The sequence below is a fragment of the Oratosquilla oratoria genome, unplaced genomic scaffold (genome assembly GCF_046742065.1).
Source record: "Oratosquilla oratoria isolate Oo_2021 unplaced genomic scaffold, ASM4674206v1 SCAFFOLD45, whole genome shotgun sequence".
NCBI lineage: Eukaryota > Metazoa > Arthropoda > Malacostraca > Stomatopoda > Squillidae > Oratosquilla > Oratosquilla oratoria.
The window spans coordinates 3212497-3234427 of NW_027467710.1; the positions used below are offsets into that span (position 1 = coordinate 3212497).

The window sequence follows — 21931 nt, forward strand, 5'->3', positions numbered from 1 at the left end:
GAGAGACGTGCTTACCGCTCTCTGAGTATAATGTAAATTACCGTTAAGGGTGTTACCGGTAACTTTACTGGTATCTGCCTACCACTACTGGCTAGCATCCTTGCGATCGGCTGGCGGGTCTGGGTGGCAGCGCAGACTAAGAATTATTCTATTTAGCCAAGATAATGAAAGCACGTCGTGCGTACGCCAAGCTGGTCACGGCCATATCAAGGACCTATTGAGCAATGCAGGAGTATACGTTGAGATGCCGGGCATGTGCGCTCATATTGAAACGAAATCATTGAACATAAATAGATCTTCATGTTTATGTGTACTGAGAGAACTTTTGAACTTAGTGGTACTCTAAAGTTAGAATACTGTTGTTTTGAAAATTTTACTTCTGTACAATTTTTGATGTACTACATAAGTAAATAAGTAAATAAATAAAATATTTTTAAACCTTTTGTGCTTAAGATAATTTTGTAGTAACAAATAAACGATTGTTTTCAGTAAAGTTCACGAGTAGAATAAAAAATCGAAAGCTTCATCGTAAATAAATGCAGAATTGTTTACCCGACAAAGATCAATTCTGTAACGTTCTATCATTTCCGTTTTCAATTGGAGGGTATGCGTATATACGGTAAATGGGGTGAACTTGTTTAAATAAGCCTGATTTAAATATAATTTGGCTAATAATTTGTAGAAGTTATTAAAGAAATAATGTTAAAAATCAGGTGCCATGTATATTAGTGTAATTTACGCCAGAGAAAATAATTTATCATTGTTTCTGAAAATTGTTAGTATAAATTATATCAAATCTCTAATGTGCTCAGGTTACAGGTACTCTACTAAAATGCTGCCACGTTACAGAAGCTGGAGTGATATTTAATTTTGAAAGATAAACATGAATATATGTATGTATATACAGTAATATATATATATATATATATATATATATATATATATATATATATGTGTGTGTGTGTGTGTGTGTGTGTATTTTTACCTAGTTGTATTTTACGGGAAGGGGAGCTATGCTCGTGGTGTCCCGTCTTCATATCTCATTTTATCTAAACTATTTTTAAATTCATGTATTGTTTTTGCACACACCACTTTCTCATCTAACTTGTTCCAACTGTCTATTACTCTGTGAGGAAAGCTGTTCTTTTTCAAATCTCTTCTATAGCTGTCTTTTTTTATTTTCTTTCCGTGTCCTCTAGTATTTCTGTCATCCCATTTTATCAGATTCTCTCTGTCAGTAATTTCTATGCCTTTCATGATTCTGTAAATAGCTATCAAATCTCCTCTCTCTCTTCTTTGCTCTAGTGTCTGTAGTTCAAGTTTTTGTAGTCTCTCTTCATATGATAGTTTTGAGAGTGTTGGTGCCAATTTTGTAATTGCTCTTTGTATTCTTTCAAGTTTTTTTTATACATTTTTTTGTACTTGGTGACCATATCGTTGCTGCATATTCCAATCTTGGTCTTATCAGGGTGATTAGGATTTTCTTCACCATTTCTTCATCCAGGTATGTAAATGCAACTTTGATTGTTCTTATTAGATTATAAGTTTCTCCAAAAATCTTATTTATATGTTTCTCAGGTGACATATTATTCATAACAATGACTCCCAGGTCCTTCTCATTTTCTACTTTTTTTATTCCTTCTTCTCCCAATTTATATGCTCCTGTTATTCTGTTTTTGCTTTTTCCAAATTCCATTATACTACACTTTTTTGTATTGAACTCCATCTCCCACTTCCTACTCCATTCTTGTACTTTATTTAGATCTCTCTGTAATGATTCACAATCTTCTTCAGTTTTCACTCTTTTCAGTAGTTTTGCATCATCTGCAAAGAAGCTCATATAGCTTTCAATTCCTTCATCCATATCATTAATATATATAGCAAACATTATTGGGGCCAGAACTGTTCCCTGCGGAACACCGCTTATTACTTCATCCCATTTTGAGTGCTGGTTTCTTATCACTACTCTCATTTTTCTTTCTTGCAAAAAGTCTTCCATCCAATTTAGTAGTTTGCCCTGTATTCCTCCTTGAGTTTCTAATTTCTTAAGCAACTTCTTATGTGGTACTTTGTCAAAAGCTTTCTTTAGATCTAAAAATGCACAGTCCGCCCATCCATCTCTTTCTTGTATTATATCTATTAGCCTTGAATAGAAACATATTAAATTGGTGACACATGATCGTCCTTGTCTGAATCCAAATTGCCTTGGATTTAACACTTTGTTTTTTTCTAAATATTGTACCCATCTACTTTTGACAATTCTTTCACAAATTTTTGCTATTGTACTTGTTAGAGAGACTGGTCTATAGTTGGTAGGTTCTTCTTTATTTCCTCCTTTATATATAGGTACTATATTTGCTTTTTTCCAATCTTCTGGAACTTTTCCTTCTTTCAAGGAACTATTTAGTATGCTATGTATTTTGTCTGCCAGTTCATTCCTGCATTCTTTCAGTATCCAGTTTGCTATTTCATCTGGTCCATGCGATTTTCTGACATCAAGATTACTCAAGTGTGTTAATATTTCATTCTTTGTTACTTCTATTTCTTCCATAGGGGGGACTTTCTCTTTCCATTCGTTCTCTTCAGGTTGTATGTTCTCCCTTGTAAACACTGATTTAAAATGTTTGTTCATAATTTCCGCCATTTCCATTTCCTCAGTGTATTCAACTCCCTCCTGTCTTAATTTCTCCAAGTCTTGTTTGTTTTTCAGTTTATTGTTTACAAATCTGTAGAATAGTTTTGGTTGATCTTTACACTTTTCTATGATATCTTTTTCATATTTTCTCTTTTCCTCTCTGCACATTTGTACATATTCATTTCTATAACAGGTATATATTTTCCATTTTTCAGGTCTGTCTTTTTTCCATCTGGTCCAGGCTTTGTCTCTTTTGTCTTTTAACTCCCTACATCTTTTGTTGTACCAGCATTTTACATATTCTTTTTCTTGTTTTTGTCTTGGGACATACTTTTCCACTCCTTTTTTGTACATTTTTGTCAAAATATTCCATTTCTCTTCTACTGTTGTTTCTTCTTTGTATATTTCTTCCCAGTTTTCCTTTTGAAAGAATTCTCTTATTTTATCAAAGTTTGTTTTTTCATACATCATTCTTCCTTTTCTATATTGTTCATTTCTTTTCATATATTTTTCTTCATTAAGTTCCAGTTCAATCAATATGTGGTCACTTTTGCTTATTGGTGTTTTATATTCAATTTTGTCCACTATTCTAGGTTCGGATGTAATTACTAGGTCTAGTCTCGATGGCTCTTCTTCATTTCTATACCTAGTGTTCTCCTGTATCCATTGTGTCATTGTATGGTCAGTAACCATCTCAAGTAGAGCGTTTCCCCATGAGCCGTCTCCACCCTTTACTGTCATTTCTTCCCAGCAGATTTCTTTGCAATTAAAGTCGCCCATCATAACTATTTTTCCTCCCTCTTCCATTATCTTGTTTAATGTTATCTTTGTGTCCTCTAACATACTTTTATGTTCACTCTCTTCCCATGAGGCTGTTTTCGGGGGCACATAATTTATCACAAACTTTCTGTTCTTCTTATCTCTGTCTTCTACTTCCATCATTATCATCTCTACTGTATTCTTTCCATATGTGACACACTTCACGTTTATATCCTTCTTAGTCAGGAACATAACTCCACCCCCTTCCTTTTTCACTCTGTTTCTAATCCAATAATTATATGCATCATGTCCTACACTGTTGGGTGGTAGTGGACCTTTTAATTTTGTTTCTACAATTCCCATTATGTCTGGTTCTTTTTCTTTCAAATAATCATTCAGCTCATTCAATCCTGTTTATTAATCCATCTATATTTGTGTAAGACACTCTTAGTTTTCTGCCACTTCCATTGTGTTCTCTGTTTCCCTTTTGTTTTTCTCTTGTATGTCGACTTTCTTTAGTTTCATATTCACTACTCTCCAATAGAATCTCTCTTTTTCTGACTCCGTTCTTATCTCGTTTTTTTTCCTTTGCTTCAAGTCTTTTCTGTTTTTCTTCCTCTCTTTCCTCTTTATTCATTTACCTTTTTATCCATACCTTTTTATATTGTTCACTTGTTGCTAGTTTCCCTGTTTTGGATAAGATATTCTCAGCCGTCGTTTGTGACCTGAATTTAATCTTAATTGGTCTGGTCTTGTCTGTACTATATTTCCCTAGCCTGAATTTCTCTTTGATTTGTTTCATTATTTCTGGTTCATCTTCCTGAACTAATTCTAGTAAATTTCTTACTTTTTCATTTTCCTCTTTGATTCTTGTGGTTCTATCTGGGTTATGTTTCTCTTCCATTCCTAATATAATTATACATTTCTTTTTGTCTGCTAAGTCTCTTACTATATTCTCCTTCTGTGTCATCACTTTAATAACTGAGTTTTCAGTTTGTTCATTCATTTGCTGTCTGATTATGTCAGTGAATGCAACTTTGCTATTTTCTTGAATTTTTTTCCAACCCTCCTTGTTCTCCTTATTATTCTCCTTTAAGACTTTATTCTCATCTTTTACTTCTTTTAACTGTTTTTTTAATTCTTCAATTTCCTTAGTTAAGTTTTTGTTCGCCTTCTCTAGTTCTTCCAATTTTTCAACTCTCCGTATAATATTGTTAACATGACCGAACCTACGCTCCAAGTCCTCGATCATCTTATCGACCTTCTCTTCTAGTCTTGTCAGTCGGGGGGGGGGTTTGTGTCCCCCCACCCTCTTTAAATCCCTGGAAAATATTCTCATCACTTTCTACTGTATTGCTCTTATCTATACTTCTAATCTTTACATTTTTATTAGACATTTCATCGTCGTCGGGGGGCCGTTTGTTTACCTTTCGCCTGTCTGCCTGGGCCAAGTCTACTCCTTCCTCATTTCCTTCCATTTCCCTCAGTAATCCCTCCCCTTTTCCTCTTTCCCTACTTTCCTACTACCCCACGAGCAATTTCCCCCCACCCTGTAAATACAATAGGCACTTCTGTGCGTTGGGATCCACAAAACTTCAATTCTCTTCAGAACGTCTTCTAAGCCGTCCATTCGTTGAAGTGTGTGTGTGTGTGTGTGTGTGTATGTATGTATGTACACTATGTATACATGAATTAAGAAAATGTAGTGACCCAGAAAATATAGCCCAGGTCTTAAATGCGGGGTTGTCTGGTAGTCTGTTTCTCTGTCGTCATAGACTACCAGTACATACTCCATAAACTTGTATTATTCGCTCAAATATTTCATACATTTATTGTTATTGTAATATTGTTATTATTGCTGTTATTATAATTTATGGTACTTTAGCAGACTTCGGCGGTTAGCTACTCATCGTTCAATAACGCATTTTGTTATGGTTTTCGACAGTTCTTCCCCGTTGTAGCCTTTCCTTATGATTATTGGCTGGTCTTCAGTCGTGATGTCATGTCGCCTCATCTTCTGATTGACTTGTCATCAATAGTGACGTCATGCAATATTATTAGATATCGATCATTTTTACAAACTATTATTTTTATATATTATAACGAACATATCACTACAACGCATGTTTTAATATCAAATAACTGCAATATTTCCCTATATTTTCTGCCATCAAATGCAGTAATTACTACGAGAAGAGAATAAATAAAATTGTGTCAGATACGAATCTGAAGGGACGCACTCGTTGACCTCGTATTAGATAGTCGGCCTACACATTAAGGAAAAAAATACAACATGTGAGCGAGCTCAGGTGACCTTTAGATGATTGGACGTTATGAACTTACTCCTCACATGAGATCAGGATGGTACTTCCTTCGGAGGACGGTTTTGGAGAAGGGATGGTGCCCTTATTGCGAAGTTGCTTGGTGCCAGGCAGGATCCGAACTGCATAAATACTCTCGACATATTTATTGTAAGTGGCGACGCTCTAACCCCCTCGGTCAGCGAGCATCCCATATATTCTTATTCTTTTCATGTTTGGAAAAAAAAACGAAGAATTTTTTTTTTTTTTTTTTTTTTTTTATTAATTATTTATTTGTTACTGCTGTGAAGCTTGAAATTGATCTTAGACCCTGTAAGATCCAGGTCCTTTGAGTATTAGTCCATTCCAAGCGGGGTATTGATCTGGCCTTATAAATAACACATTAACATTAAGAATAAACGAACAACTGTTTTTTTATGTTTCATAATTAAAATATATATTTTTTCTGGACCTTAAATCTACCCTTACATCCTTGTTGATAATAATGGTAATAGAATAATAATTACAGTTAATAGTAGTGGTAATAACCTAACAATAACAATAATGATAATATTTTTTGTTAATTGGATAGCCGCTGACATTTGACGATATGTGCAGCTTATCGCTCAAAACTGAAAAAGAATTTTGAACGATCAGCTACACAGATCGTCAGAACGTGAGCGGCTATCCAATATAATAAAAATTGTATTAGAAGATTACTCCAATAATAATAATAATAATAATAATAATAATAATAATAATAATAATAATAATAATGATTGTAATAGTAATAATATTAGCAATTTGTATAAAAAAGAATAGGGAAAAACTATATGTAAAAACAGTATCTCTGTAAATATATTAACACTACTTCGAATATTATAAGATATTGTTTGAAGCTATAAAATATGTAGTATAAACTTTATATATGAGAAACAAGGGCAGACGAAATGCCGTGCACAATTTTACAAATTAAAGTTCTGTAATTTGAAATGCAGTGCTTTCTGTCAGGAAATATGGGATACATGTAGAAAATACATGTATGTTTGTGTTTCTGCATGCGTGTGTGTGTGTGTGTACACGTACCAAAGGCTGTTTTCCCTTTGTAAGGAAAAGTGGCAGAGCGAAACCACACAGCCAATTTACACATAATTAAGCCACCTAATGCCCATGCCACATCAGCACTTCGAGGATGAAGGGCCAACCATCGCACCGTTCAGGTCAAGGGCCAACCAGCAAAGCAAAGCACTTCCACACTACGCCCAACAGCCGGAGTGGGAGTACCCTCCACAGCTTCATCGTATGCACCCCCCCCACACACACCCCATCCCCACCTCCTCATCATCCACTCAATAAATAGATAAATAAATGAATAAAAATCCTTCATGCCATTCACCGGCCTCAAATGTCGGTCTTCCTTTCAAGGTCACTCCTTCTACCTCTTCTTTCCACACTTTTTATTACCAGTCATTGTGACAAAACGTGCAGCCTCCAACGCGTACAACTGTTACACAGAATAAAGGTCTTGGTTGGTGGTCCTTGTTGGAGGGTCTAGTCTCACACGCAGAGCCTCCTCACGTGCAGAGAGTGACACTGCTCTTGTAATCCAAGTATTCGTATTCATACCAAGTTTTCAGCACTAAAGTGATGACTGTTCCGAATGTTAAGCGATGCATTCGGTTGAAGGGTTGCGCTTCTAATAGTGAAACGAATCTTATAAAAAAAGATCATAGTGGTAGATTGTGTGAGTATACATATATATTTATATATGTTTACATAAATGTTAATGGAGAAATACATATGTATAGAAAAAGGGTTAATTTGTTATGTTTCAGAGTTATACATAACACAAAACAAAGTACAAAAATATTTTCCCATTTTAAAAGGAACCCCTATATACTTAGATAGCCAGGACAAGGGGCAGTCACCAGTGATGAGCATATACACACACGTGCCTTAATGGTGCTGTGGTACTGTTCGCAACAGCTAATTCAAGCAAGCCGGCACACCAACTCTCATGGGCAAGGAGCTGTGTGTGTGTGTATGTGTAAGGTCACAGCATTACTCATAGATGAGGCACACGAGGTCTCATCTCTGAGGGTAATAGCTGTTGATCACAAGTCCAACATGTGATCCAAGACCTTGGTGAATCACACACACACACACACACGTCGGTCGAAGTGACAACGAAGTTTGGACTCCGGAAAAAACTACAATTTTCGTGAATCTCAACGACGAGGGAGTACCTGTGTCATATTAATAGGGAAGGGGGAAACTCGTGGTGTAGTGGGAAGGTGAAGAAAAGGGAGAAGGGAAGGGATTACTGAGGAAAATGGAAGGAAATGAGGAAGGGGACGAATGGGCCCAGGAAGTCAGACATGTCAACAAGAGAGGGGCAGACGACAGTAGTGAAGTCGAAGAGATTAGTAAAAATGTAAAAAACTAGAAATAGAGATAAGAGCAGCGCAATGGAAGGTGAAGGTAATTATTTCCATGGATTTAATGACGAAGGGAATGACAACCTTCCCCGACTAGTAAATCTAGAGGAGAAAAAAAAAAAAAAAACGAACGAAACATGGGAGGTTAGGTTTAACCAATTAACGCTAGTTACCCAGAGTTGATAAACTGGAAGAACTAAAGAAGGAGAACCAAAACCTAACTAAAGAAATAGAATTAAAAAGACAGTTAAGAGGAGTAAAGGATGAGAATGAGGAATTAAAGAGGAATAATAAAAAGAATAAAGAGTCCATAGCAAAAGAGGTAAGTGATTGGAAAAAAGTACAAGAGAACAATAAAATTGAATTTAGAGGTATAGTGGAACAGCAGATGAAAGAGCAAACTAAGGACACAGTTATTAAAGTGAGAGAGAAGGAAAATATAGTAAGAGACTTAGCGGATAAAAAGAAATGTATAATTATATTAGGGATGGAAGAGAAGTATAATCCAAATAGGACTACAAGAATAAAGGAGGAAAAGTCAAAGTAAATAAGATATTAGAAGTAGTTCAAGAAGATGAACCAGAAACAGGGAAATGAATAGAAGAAATATATAGATTAGGGAAATACAGATAAGACCACACCAATTAAGGTTAAATTCAGGTCACAAACGACAGCAGAGAATATCTTAGCAAAAACAAGGAAACTAGCAGACAGTGATCAATATAAACAGGTATGGATAAAAAGATGAATAAAGAGGAAAGAGAGGATAAGAAAACAAAAAGAATAGAAGCCAAGGAAAAAAACGAGAAAAGAAAAATAAATTCTATTGGAGAGTAGTGAATATGAAAGTGAGGAAATGGTTCACAGCAGAGAAAAACAGAAGGGAAACGGAAAACACAATGGAAGTAGCAGAAAATTAAAAGTATCTTACACAAATATAGATGGGTTAATAACAGGCTTGAATGAACTGAATGATTACCTGAAGGAAAAAGAACCCGACATAATGAGAATTGTAGAGACAAAATTGAAAGGTCCACTACCACCCAACCGTGTAGGACATGGTGCATATAGTTATTGGATTAGAAACAGAGAGGTAAAAAAAGGGGGTGGAGTTATGTTCCTGACTAAGAAGGATATAAATGTGAGGAATGTCACATATGGAAAGAATAGAGTAGAGAAGATTATGATGGAAGTGGAGGACAAGGATGGGAAGAACAGGAAGTTTGTAGTAAATTATGTGCCTCCTAAAACGGCTTCGTGGGAAGAGAAAGAACACAAAAATATGTTAGAAAACACAAGGATAACACTATATAAGATAATGGAAGATGGAGGAAGAATAGTTACAATGGGTGACTTTAATTGTAAAGAAATCTGCTGGGAAGAGATGACAGTGAAAGGTGGAGACGACCTATGGGGAAATGTACTACTTGATATGATTATAGAACATACAATGACACAATGGATACAAGAGAACACTAGGTATAGAAATGAGGAAGAACCATCGAGACTGGACTTAATAATCACATCAGAATCCGAAATAATGGACAAGATCGAACATAAGACACCAATAAGTAAAAGTGACCACATATTGGTTGAACTGAAACTAAAAGGAAAAATACATGAAAAAACGAACAATATAGAAAGGGAAGATTGATGTATGAAAAAACAAATTTTGATAAAATAAGAGAACTTCAAAAAGCAGACTGGGAAAGAATACACAAGGAGGAAACAACAGTAGAAGAGAATTGGAATACTTTGACAAAAATTTATAAAGAATGGAAAAGTATGTTCTAAGACAAAAGCAAGAAAAATAATATGTAAAGTATTGGTACAACAAAAAATGTAGGGAGTTTAAAGACAAAAGGGACAAAGCTTGGATAAAATGTAAAAAAGACAAAAGACCTGAAAAATGGAAAATATATACTAGTTATAGAAATTAATATGTACAAGTGTGCAGAGAAGAAAAGAAAATACGAAAAACATGCCAGTAGAAAAATGTAAAGATCAACCAAAACTATTTTACAGATTTGTAAACAAACAGAAAAACAAACAAGAATTAGAGAAACTACGACAAGGAGGAGTTGAATTCACAGAGGAAATAGCAATGGCAGAAATTATGAACAAGCATTTTAAATCTGTGTTTACGAGGGAGAATATACAACCTACGAGATATCGAGTGGGAGGAGAAAGTCCCCCCCCCCCCTATGAAAGAGATAGAAGTATCAAGGAATGAAATAATGAATCTTGATGTTAGAAAATTGCATGGACCAGATGAAATGGCAAACTGGATTTTGAGAGAATGCAAGAATGAACTAACAGACAAAATATATAGTCTAATAAACAGTTCATTAAAAGAAGGAAAAGTTCCAGAAGATTGGAAAAGAGCAAATATAGTAACAATATGTAAAGGAGGAAACAAGGAAGACCCTACTAACTATGGACTGGTCTCTCTTACAAGTACGATAGCTAAAATTTGTGAAAGAATGATCAAAATTAGATGTTTCTATTCAAGGCTAATAGATGTGCAAGAAAGAGATGGATGGGCTGATAGTGCATTTCTAGACCTGAAAAAAGCTTTTAATAAGGTGCCACATAAGAAGTTGCTAAAGAAATTAGAAACTGCAGTAGGAATACAGGGCAAACTGCTGAAGTGGATGGAAGACTTCTTGCATGAAAGAAAAATGAGAGTGGTGATAAGAGACAAACACTCTAATTGGGATGAAGTGATAAGTGAAGTTCCACAAGGAACAGTTGTGGCCCCAATAATATTTGCTATATACAGTATATCCTCACACATTCGCGGTTCACCGTTCGCGGCCCCGCATACTCGCGGATTTTGCTCTCATTTTTTTTTTTTTTTTCATAATTTTGGCAATTTCGTGAATTTCTTAGTGAATTTTTAGCAGAAAAACGCTCATATTCACCCTAATTGGTAAATAATTTTAAAATAACAATGTCAGTTAATATAAAAAAAATGGAAAAGTGAGATGATACTGTATAACTGGCAAATAATTTTAAGATAACAATGTCAGTAAATATAAAATAAAAACATAGAAAAGAGAGATGATAGAGTATAACTGGTAAATACCTTTAAAATAATAATGTCAGTAAATATAAAATAATTTTTTTTATATATATAACAAGCCCACCGGCTGCGCCGGCCAGGCTACGCCGGGGGGCTTGGCCTGCGGCGCTGCGCGCCCTGGGCTACGCCCCTTTTTAGGAAAATAAAATATCAAAATCATATTGCTTTTTATTTCTTGTCAACATCTTGCTGTTCTCGCAAGTCATCTATATAGGCGATTTGTGCTGGTGTTAAATTTCCGTTCAAAACACCCTTTTTATATATTTTTAATTCTTTTTTTCCTTTAAGTAATAACTTTTTTTTACTTGTTTCTAAACTTTGCGAATTGTTAAAGCTTTTGCTTTGGCCTCTCTCCGTTCCTTTCTAGCCTCCTTCTTCTTCATTCGTTCTTCTTCTTCTTCTTCGAGTTCTTCTTCTTCGAGTTCTTCAAGTTCTTCTTCTTCGAGTTCTTCTTCTTCTTCGAGTTCTTCTTCTTCTTCGAGTTCTTCTTCTTCAAGTTCTTCTTCTTTGAGTTCTTCTTCGAGTTCTTCTTCAAGTTCTTCTTCTTCGAGTTCTTCAAGTTCTTCTTCGAGTTCTTCGAGTTCTTCTTCGAGTTCTTCTTCATCTTCGAATTCTTCTTCGAGTTCTTCTTCTTCGAGTTCTTCTTTTTCGAGTTCTTCTTCTTCGAGTTCTACTTCTTCGAGTTCTTCGAGTTCTTCTTCTTCGAGTTATTCTTCTTCTTCGAGTTCTTCTTCTTCTTCTTCTTCTTCTTCTTCGAGTTCTTCTTCTTCTTCTTCGAGTTCTTCTTCTTCTTCGATTTCTTGCAGTTTCGTGGTCCAAATATCCGTGTCCCAAATATCAAGCGACTGAGCGATGTAACCGATTTGCCCCAAGCGTCGCTGGCCGCAGGAAAAGAAAATTTTCGGAAGACAAATATTTTTATTTAGTATAATTACTATGTACATATTATACTACATTATTACTGTTTTTAATTTATCATTACTACATATCACTAGATCATTACTGTATTAATGAGTAAGACTGCTTTAGAATGTGTTTGGGAAGCATATTTTAGTGTATATGATATCATACATAGGCATTTTAAAACTGCATCAATAATTCGTGGATTTTCGGGATTCGCGGGAGGGGAAGGAACGTAACCCCCGCGAATAGCGGGGGGATACTGTATATTAATGATATGGATAAAGGAATTGAAAGTTATATGAACTTCTTTATGGATGATACAAAATTGTTGAAAAAAGTAAACACTGAAGAAGATTGTGAGTCGCTACAGAGTGATCTTAATAAAGTATTAGAATGGAGTAGAAAGTGGGAGATGGAATTCAATATTAAGAGTTTTAGTATAATGGAATTTTGAAGAAGGAAAAAAAGAATAGTGGGATCATATGAATTGGAGAAGAAGAAATTAAAAAAGTAGAAAATGAGGACCTGGGAGTCATTATTATGAATATGTCCCCTGAGAAATGTATAAACAATATTTTTGGAGAAACTTATAATTTAATAAGAACAATCAAAGTGGTATTTACATACCTGGATGAAGAAATGGTGAAGAAAATACTAGTCACTTTGATAAGACCAAGATTGGAGTATGCAGCAACGACGTGGTCACCAAGTACAAAAAAATGTATAACAAAACTTGAAAGAATACAAAGAGCAATTGCGAAATTGGCACCAACACTCTCAGAACTATCATATGAGGGGAGACTAGCAAAACTTGAGCTACAGACATTAGAGCAAAGAAGAGAGAGAGGAGGCTTGATAACTATTTTAGAATCATGAAAGGCATAGAAACTATTGATAGAGAGGATCTAATAAAATGGGATAGTAGAAATACAGAAAGAAAATCAAGAAAGACAGTTATAGAAGAGACCTGAAAAAGAACAGCTTTCCCCACAGAGTAATAGACATTTGGAACAAGTTAGATGAGAAAGTGATGTGTGCAAAAACAATACACGAATTTAAAAACAGTCTGGATAAAACGAGATATGAAGATAGGACATTACGAGCATAGCTCCCCTTCCCGTAAAATACAATTAGGTAAATACAGTGAACTTGAAGGGCGGACAGCCCCTGGTCTGAAAAAGCCCATGCTGGACTGCAACCTCACTCTTACTGGGGTGTCATTTGCCCCTGAGTAATGTAATGAAGCATCTAGATATCCAACAGGGTTGAATGAAATCATCTGATGACATCCAAAATGGACACAACATGGTTAATCAAGAAAAGTGTCCCTTTAGGTAGTTGTCGTGGAATCAAACGAGTCCATCATGACTTCAAGTTGAAAATATTAGCAGATTAGTCCACAGCTCGATACCCTTGTTCAGTTTGTGTATTAATGTAATTTAGTTGATTATTTTTCTTATTTTATCTATGTAGTTATTTATTTATCAATATTATCTTATTTATCAAAAACTTAAATCACCTTGTTTGTACTGATAACTCCTCCCATTGCAGTTCTGATGGAGGAGGAGGACCTTATGACATTATAGTGGTCGGGGGTGGCATTGTCGGGACGGCCACAGCAAGGGAGCTTCTTCTCAGGAACCCAGATCTACGCCTCGCGGTGGTCGAGAAGGAGAACAAGCTAGGTAAGTGTCTTTTTCTATGTTGTGTATTTTATATATATATATATATATATATATATATATATATATATATATATATATATATATATATATATATATATATATATATATATATAATGTGAAACTAAACCTTTGCCAGATGTAAGTTTTCATCTGCTATAATCAAGATGTATTCCTAGATGGTTCTGCAGACTTATAGTAGTTCCACCAACTACATTACCCGGTTTTTTAGTTACTAGGAATGACCATATTGATACTTTGTAACTGAAATATATATGACTTTTAGGCAGTATATGTGGCAAAGGCATTAGATATGATATTTGTATCAATCTTGATTTTTTTTTAAAGCTAGCAAGATTTGTTTGGATATATGTTATTTAGTTATTAATTTTTCTGTTTATTATAACAAAGTGTAAGCTATCTATCTATATACCAAGGGCTTTTACCCCCTTGTAAGGGAGGAAGCCAAGTCAAAGGCACATACCTACTCCCACCCATTCCACTCCCTGTCACCACCCTTTCCTCCCTCTCATCTTAGCTCTTCATAGATGATGGGTCATCCCTGTATCCTGCCCACTGCCCTGAGTCAGAAGCAATGTAGTAAGACACAGTACATCCAAAGCAAGTCTGCTTCACTTAATTGATGACCCCCCCCTCTTTGCCCCATATACAGAAAAAGAGAAGACAGGGAGAAATCCCTTTGTGGTGCATCAAAATATCATTCACACATAAGCACACCCTACCCCCCTCCCTTCCATGCATAACAGTATCATCTATACACAGCCACTCTCCAGTCATCCCTTTCTCCTGCCTCCTTTGCTCAACAGACATTGCCATCCATTATCTCATCCTCAGTCATCCCCTCAGGTTCACTCATTTCACCTCTGCCTTCCACACCTCTTTTACAAATTTGTCTTATTTCCATATGTGTAAACTATCCCAATACACCTTCATCAGCCCTATCTGTCATCTCCTTTTCCATTCTCACTCGAACACATTGAATCTTTTCCTCTCTGCCTTTCTTAAATTCCAAGTATCTGCCCCATATAAAGCCATCAGCATGATCACCCCTTCATACAATCTCCTATTCGCATCCATTCCCAGTTGCCTATTTCTTGTGATACTTTTTAATCTCCTAAGGCATTTACTTGCTTCTCTCAATCTACAATTTACCTCTACCTTCATTCCTCACTTTCCTGCCATATGTGACCCCAAATACCTAAAGCTATACTTCCTCCAGCCTCTCTCCTATAAGACTTGCTTCCAAATCACTTCCTGGAGAAATTACTTCATATTTCATTTCCTAATGTAAAAACTCTATTTTAACAGCTGTACATCAGAGTGGCCACAACAGTGGAGTTATACATGCAGGGATCTACTACAAGCCAGGATCTCTCAAAGCTAAACTATGTGTGGAAGGGTTGCACCTTGCTTACCAATTCTTTGACAAAGAAGGTGAGGAACTAAAGCTGGCATATAATAGACAAGAACTCTAATAGTGTAGAGAGGACTTTATTATAGTATTATACACTATAGAGTTGGGCCAAATTAGTGCAGAATTATATGAATTGTAGTGTTCCATATGTGAAAATCAAGGCAACAGTTATTCCTACTACTACTATTATTGTTATTATCAGGTTATATATATTGATGATGATGTGGTTTTATGTCACAAATTGCCCCCTATTAGGAGGCTAGGATGGTCCCCCTTACAGATGGCTTTGTAATTTACTATTACAGGTATTCCCTACAAAAAGTGTGGTAAACTTATTGTAGCAGTGGAAGATGCAGAAATTCCCAGATTAATGGATTTGTATGATCGAGCATTACAGAATGGAGTGCCAGATGTTGAACTCATTGATGGGAGCAGGATAAAAGAATTTGAACCTTACTGCAGGGTAGGTATTTTTTTATTGTATTCATTCTTCATTGTTGATTTATGGACCTTTTGTTTTTAGTCTAACTACTGTCATATCTAGAAAATGGCAAATCACATTTATTTATAAAATGCGGTAGTTGTATATAAAATAAAAAATATTTATTTATTTGCTGTGAAAAAATGGGAAGATTAAATAGGGTAATTAAATTCACACTAATTTTCAATTTATTTTCAATTACAACATTCAGCACTGGATCCCACACAAATTCAATCCATTACTCCAGGGCTCTTATGTAGGAAAACCATAGCTCTTATGTAACCAGCAATGGCTTGCAGATTGGCCCATAATTCACTCAAGGAAGAGATATTGTGTTCTTTTCTTTGTAGGGTGAGAGTAGAACAGTGTAGAATGAAGTGTTCTGTGTCTTCTGCATGATGATTCCATCTGAAACAGTTTGAGTCTTTGACCAAGCCAGTTCTGTGTTGATGCTGTTTCAGTGTTAGTTGATGGCCTGAACATGGTCATGACAGTTTGGTTTTTGCCTGTCAAGGGAGGAATGTATTGTTTGCCTGATGTTTTGGGGAGTCAGGTGGAATTCAGAGTTCAGGGGTTGATGTTGGAGTGCTTCTTTTGTGATGAGTGTACAAGTGTTTTTGTATAGATAAGTACAAGTGGCAAGCCACTGGTAACATGGGCAGTTGTACTACTTCTACAGTTACTATATCTACTATTACTACTACTACAAAAAATTCAATGCCCTCAAGTTTTATTTTTTCTTATAAATCATCTTTTGTTCTTATACTCTTTAAAAATTTCTTTTGACTGTTCATTGCTTATGGAATCCTTACAGGGTGTTAAGGCAATCTGGTCACCCCATACAGGCATTGTGGACTGGGCATTAGTGACGGAGTATTATGGTAAGAACATAAAATCGATGGGTGGAGACATCCATCTGAGTTTCCCAGTGACAGGATTTGAGATGGCCCCAGAAAACAAGAGGATGACAGAGGAAGGAAAGAAATATCCAGTTGTCGTTAAAAGTAATGACAAAGTAAGTTGAGTCATAGTTTTTCTAATTCATAACATACAGTCACTATCCGAGTTACGACCTAGATAGGTTTCGACCAGTCGAAAGTCAGATCCCATTTAAAATGGATGACACAAGGGTTATACTCTAGGAAACATGATATCAATCTGTTATGCTTTTAAGTAACTTCTTCTATTACATACATATACCAAAGGCTTTTTCCCCCTTACATGGGGGTAGCCAAAAAGAAAGGCATAGAAATCACTCCCACCCATTTAATTTTCCATATATTCCACTCCCCTCCACCCTTCTCCCTCCCTCCTATCTTGGCACCTCCTGGATGACAGGTCATCCCTGCATCCAGTCCACTGCCCTGGGTCAGAAGCAGTGTCGCAAGACACAGCACATCCACAGCAAGGCCGCTTCATAAATTTGGCGACCCCCCCCCCCCCCTCTCAGTCCCCTCATGCATAAGACGGGGAGAAATCCCTTTGAGCTGCATCAAATTTTTTCTCATACATATTTCCTCAACCCCCATCCCCCACCCACTCCCCCTCATGCATCACAGCCTCATCTATACACGACCCTTCTCCATTCATCCCTATCTTCTGTCCTCTCCCGTCTTTCCTCTACGGACATTCCTCTCTTTTGTAAAGCCCCTTTCACCCCATTCATCCATCTCATCCTAGGATGCCCCCTCATATTCACTCCTTCCACCTCTGCCTTCCACACTTCTTTGACTAATCTTTCTTCACTCATTCTTTCCATGTGTCCAAACCATCCTAATACTCTTTCATCAACCCTGTCTCCCAGCTTCCTTTCCACCCCTGTTCTCCTCCTCACCTCATTTCTCACTCTAGCCTAGTAACCCCTATCATACTTATCAGACATTTCATCTCAAACACATTCAAACTCCTTCTCTCTTCCTCTCTCATGTTCCATGTTTCTGCCCCGTACATTGCTGTTGGCACAATCACTCCTTCATATAACCTCCTCTTAGCATCCATTCCCAGATGTCTATTTCTCATTACACTTTTTAATCCACCAAGGCATTTACTCACTTCTTTCAGTCTACATTCTACCTCCATCCCCACTCCACCCTTTGCTGTCACATTCGCACCCAAGTATCTGAAACTATCCACTTCCTCCAGTTTCTCACCCTTAATGCTCACTTCCAGCCTACTGTCACTCTCTCCCCTTGTACATTTCATCACCTTCCTTTTGCCCACATTTATCTTCAGCTTCCTTCTTTCACACACCTTCTCAAACTCTGTCACTAACTTCCTCAATCCCTCCTCTGATCCTGCTACAAGCACAGTGTCGTCAGCAAACAACAGCTGGCTCACCTCCCACTTTTCTCCATTTTCTTTAATCATCTCCAACCCCTGACCCACTACCCTTGCATTCGCCTCTCGCACCACCCCATCCATGTAAAGATTGAACAGCCAGGACGACATAACACACCCCTGACGAAGTCCCACCTTTACCTCAAACCATTCACTCTCTCCATTTCTAATCCTAACGCAAGCTCTACTACTCTCATAAAAACTCTTGACTGTTCTTAACAGCTTTACTCCTATCCCATACATCTGCAGTACCTCCCACAGCGCCTTCCTGTCTACCCTGTCATAAGCCTTTTCCAGATCCATAAAAGCCAAAAAAACATCCTTACCTTTTCCTATAGCTTTCTCACATATCTGTCTTACCACAAAAATCTGATCTACACATCCCCTACCTGTCCTAAAACCACACTGTTCCTCACCAATTACTCCCTCTGTTCCTCTCCTAATCCTCTCAATGAAGACCCTCCCATAAGCCTTCCCAACTACACTCAACAAGCTGATCCCTCTGAAACTACTACACTCACACTTGTCCCCCTTTCCTTTGTAAAGCGGAACTATACAGGCACTCCTCCAGTCTTCTGGCACTCTACCCTCTCTTAAACAAACATTAAATAACCTCACCAGCCAGTCCACCATAACTGTACCTCCTTTCTTCAGACATTCTGCATTGCATCCATCCAACTTTTTCTATTGAATACTATTATATACAAGCTGTTTACTGTTTATTTATAAATTTTATGCATTTTAGTTTAATTTTTATAATTTTTTCTTAGTTTTTGATGTTTTAATACTATACTGTATTTCAGTATATATATACAGGTACTGTATGTATATACTATACCTGTATACACACACACATATTAAATATAACCTTGCTTACCATTTTTAAGGTTTTTAAATTGTAGTTTCCTTTTAATAATTTTTTCTTAACTTTTCAATTGTTATATGCACTCTAAATATATGTGTATTTTAATATCTATCTTTCTCATCCATTTTAATCCATTTTAAATGTGAGATATAGGTACAGCACTGTAGGAGAGAAGCCAAACGCAGAGTATGGGATCCAATGTATTTAACGTTTTGCTCAGCAGGGCTTCTTAAGAAATAAACCGAGCATGTGGGGAGAAACGAACATGAAACTAGTGTAAACACATCATACAAAATCAGCAACCCCCCCTCTCCGTCCCCTCATGCAGAAAAGGAGAAAACCGGGAGAAATCCCTTTGGGCTGCATCAAATTTTTCTCACACATACTACCTCACCCCCCATCCCCCCACTCATTCCACCTCATGCATCACATCATCCATATACACCCATTCTCCATTCACCCCTGTCTTCTGTCCTCTCCCTTCCTCAACAGACATTCCCCTCTTCCCCAAAGCCCTTTTCACCCCATCCATCCATCTCATCCTAGGTCGCCCCCTCATGTTTACTACTTCCATATCTGCCTTCCATACCTCTTTTTACTAGTCTTTCTTCACTCATTCTTTCCATGTGTCCAAACCATCCCAATAATCTTTCATCCACCCTATCTCCCAACTCCCTTACCACCCCTGTTCTCCTCCTCACCTCCTCATTTCTCACTCTATCTAGCCCTAGTAACCCCTATCATACTTCTCAGACATATTCAAACTCCTTCTCTCTTCTTCTCTCATGTTCCATATTTCTGCCCCGTACATTGCTGTTGGCACAATCACCCCTTCATATAACCTTCTCTTAGCATCCATTCCCAAGTGCCTATTTCTCATTACACATTTTAATCCACCAAGGCATTTACTCGCTTCTCTCAATCTACATTCTACCTCCACCCCAACTCCACCCTTTCCTACCACATTCGCACCCAAGTATCTAAAACTATCCACTTCCTCCAGTCGCTCCCCCTTAATGCTCACTTCTAGTCTGCTGCCACTTTCACCCCTTGTACATCTCATCACCTTACTTTTACTCACATTTATCTTCAACTTATCCATGGTCACTCCCTCATGTTCACTCCATCCACCTCTGCCTTACACACTTCATTTACTAAGGTTTCTTCATTCATTCTTTCCATGTGTCCAAACCATCCCAATACTCTTTCATCAATCCTATCTCCCAACTCCTTTTCCACCTCTGCTTTACTCCTCACCTCCTTGTTTCTCATTCTACCCACCCTAGTAACCCCCTTCCATACTTATAAAGCATTTCATCTCAAAACATTTAAACTCTTCCTCTCTTATGTTCCATGTTTCTGCCCCATACAGTGCTGTTGGCACAATCACCCATTCATACAATCTTCTCTTTTCCCAAATGTCTATTTCTCATTACACTTATTAATCCCCCAAGGCATTTACTTGTTTCTCTTAATCTATATTCCCCCTCCACTCCTCCCTATCCCACCATATTCACCCCAAGTATCTAAAACTATCCACCTCCTCCAGCCTCTCTCCCTTAATACTCACTTCCATTTTGCTGCCATCCTCTTCCCTTGTATATCTCATCACTTTACTTTTACACACATTTATCTTCAACTTCCCTCTTTTGCACACCTTCACAAACTATGTCACTAACTTCAATAACCCGTTCTCTGATCCCGCTACAAGCACAGTGTCGTTCGCAAACAACAACTGGCTTATCTCCCAATTTTCTCCATTTTCTTTAACCATCTCAAATCCTTGGCCCATTATCATTGCATTTATCTCTTGCACCACTCCATCAATGTATAAATTGAACAGCCATGGTGACATGACACATCCCTGGTGAAGTCTCACCTTTACCCTCAACCACTCTCCCCATTTCTAATTCAAAGGATTACAAAGGATTACAAAGGCGGAGCATGCCAACAGGAGACCTTTTGGTCCATAACTAGGTCAGATGCAGAAAAAAATAATAATGGTAAATAAATAAGAATTATGATAATATAAATACATACATACATACATATACCAAGGCTTTTTCCCCCTTCCAAGGGAGGTAGCCAAAAAGGGAAAGGCATAAAAACACTCCCACCCATTTCATCCCTAAATACACTCCACACCCCTCCCACCCTCCCTCTCATCTGAGCACCTCCTGGATGACGGGTCATCCCTGCACCTTGCCCCCGTCTGGGGTATTGGCTGCTTGTTATTGTGGCAAAGTAGCATGCAGTCGATACTTTAGGGTCTATATGGGGTGCCCCTACGGACCAGAGCCACACATCATTTTGTCTATGATAGAAGAAATTCTGTTCATAGAGAAATGATGACAGTTTTATACTACGACTGTCCCTCCGTTATGCTGTCCCCCAACCCCTTGTTGCTGTCCTGTACCATTTCTCTGAGTATTCTCTTTCTGTGATGGGGGAATTCCCTGTGGTGGGGGAAAAGAATACTGCCACCAAGTATCCCACTTGGATCGTAAGAGGCGAGAAGAAAGGGACGGGGAGAGGGACTAGGCATCCTTCTCCCTGTAGCCCCACGGGGCATATATCCTAAAAAGAAAAGTGATAATATAAATGATAATAAATATAAGAAATAAATGCATAGATATAGTTAAATAATAAACCAACAGGTAAATAGTAAATGCAGTGGAACCTCACTATTTGTACACAATCTGTTCCAGGAGGGTGTTCGAATGACAATATGTACGAATTGGGAATAATTTTTTCCCATAAGATATAATGTAAATTGGTATAAATCCATTCCTGACCCACAGATGATTGCTTATACTCTTTATACCTTTGTAATAATATTTTAAGCATAAAATACATAAAAACTATGAAAAACAATAAATATACAGTACTGTACTGCACATGAAATAAATAAAATTTTAACTGCACTTAACCTGTACTGAGGTGAGCTCATGGCATAAGTGGAAGGTGGAGAGGAGGAGGAGGGATGTTGATGTTAATGTTTGGAAGGGGAG

The 21931-nt window shown here is 37.2% G+C and overlaps 1 protein-coding gene across 3 annotated transcripts in view; it reads left to right on the forward strand.

Annotated features, from left to right (window-relative positions):
• The window catches only part of LOC143023116 (L-2-hydroxyglutarate dehydrogenase, mitochondrial-like), an 88888-nt gene that overhangs the window by 46725 nt on the left and 20232 nt on the right, over positions 1–21931 (forward strand). For all 3 annotated transcript variants that reach the window (XM_076181619.1, XM_076181618.1, XM_076181617.1), the window contains exons 2-5: positions 13672–13805; positions 15132–15257; positions 15543–15700; positions 16533–16733. In XM_076181619.1, the coding sequence (XP_076037734.1) occupies positions 13672–13805; positions 15132–15257; positions 15543–15700; positions 16533–16733 (619 nt within the window). The remainder of the gene's footprint in view (positions 1–13671; positions 13806–15131; positions 15258–15542; positions 15701–16532; positions 16734–21931) is intronic.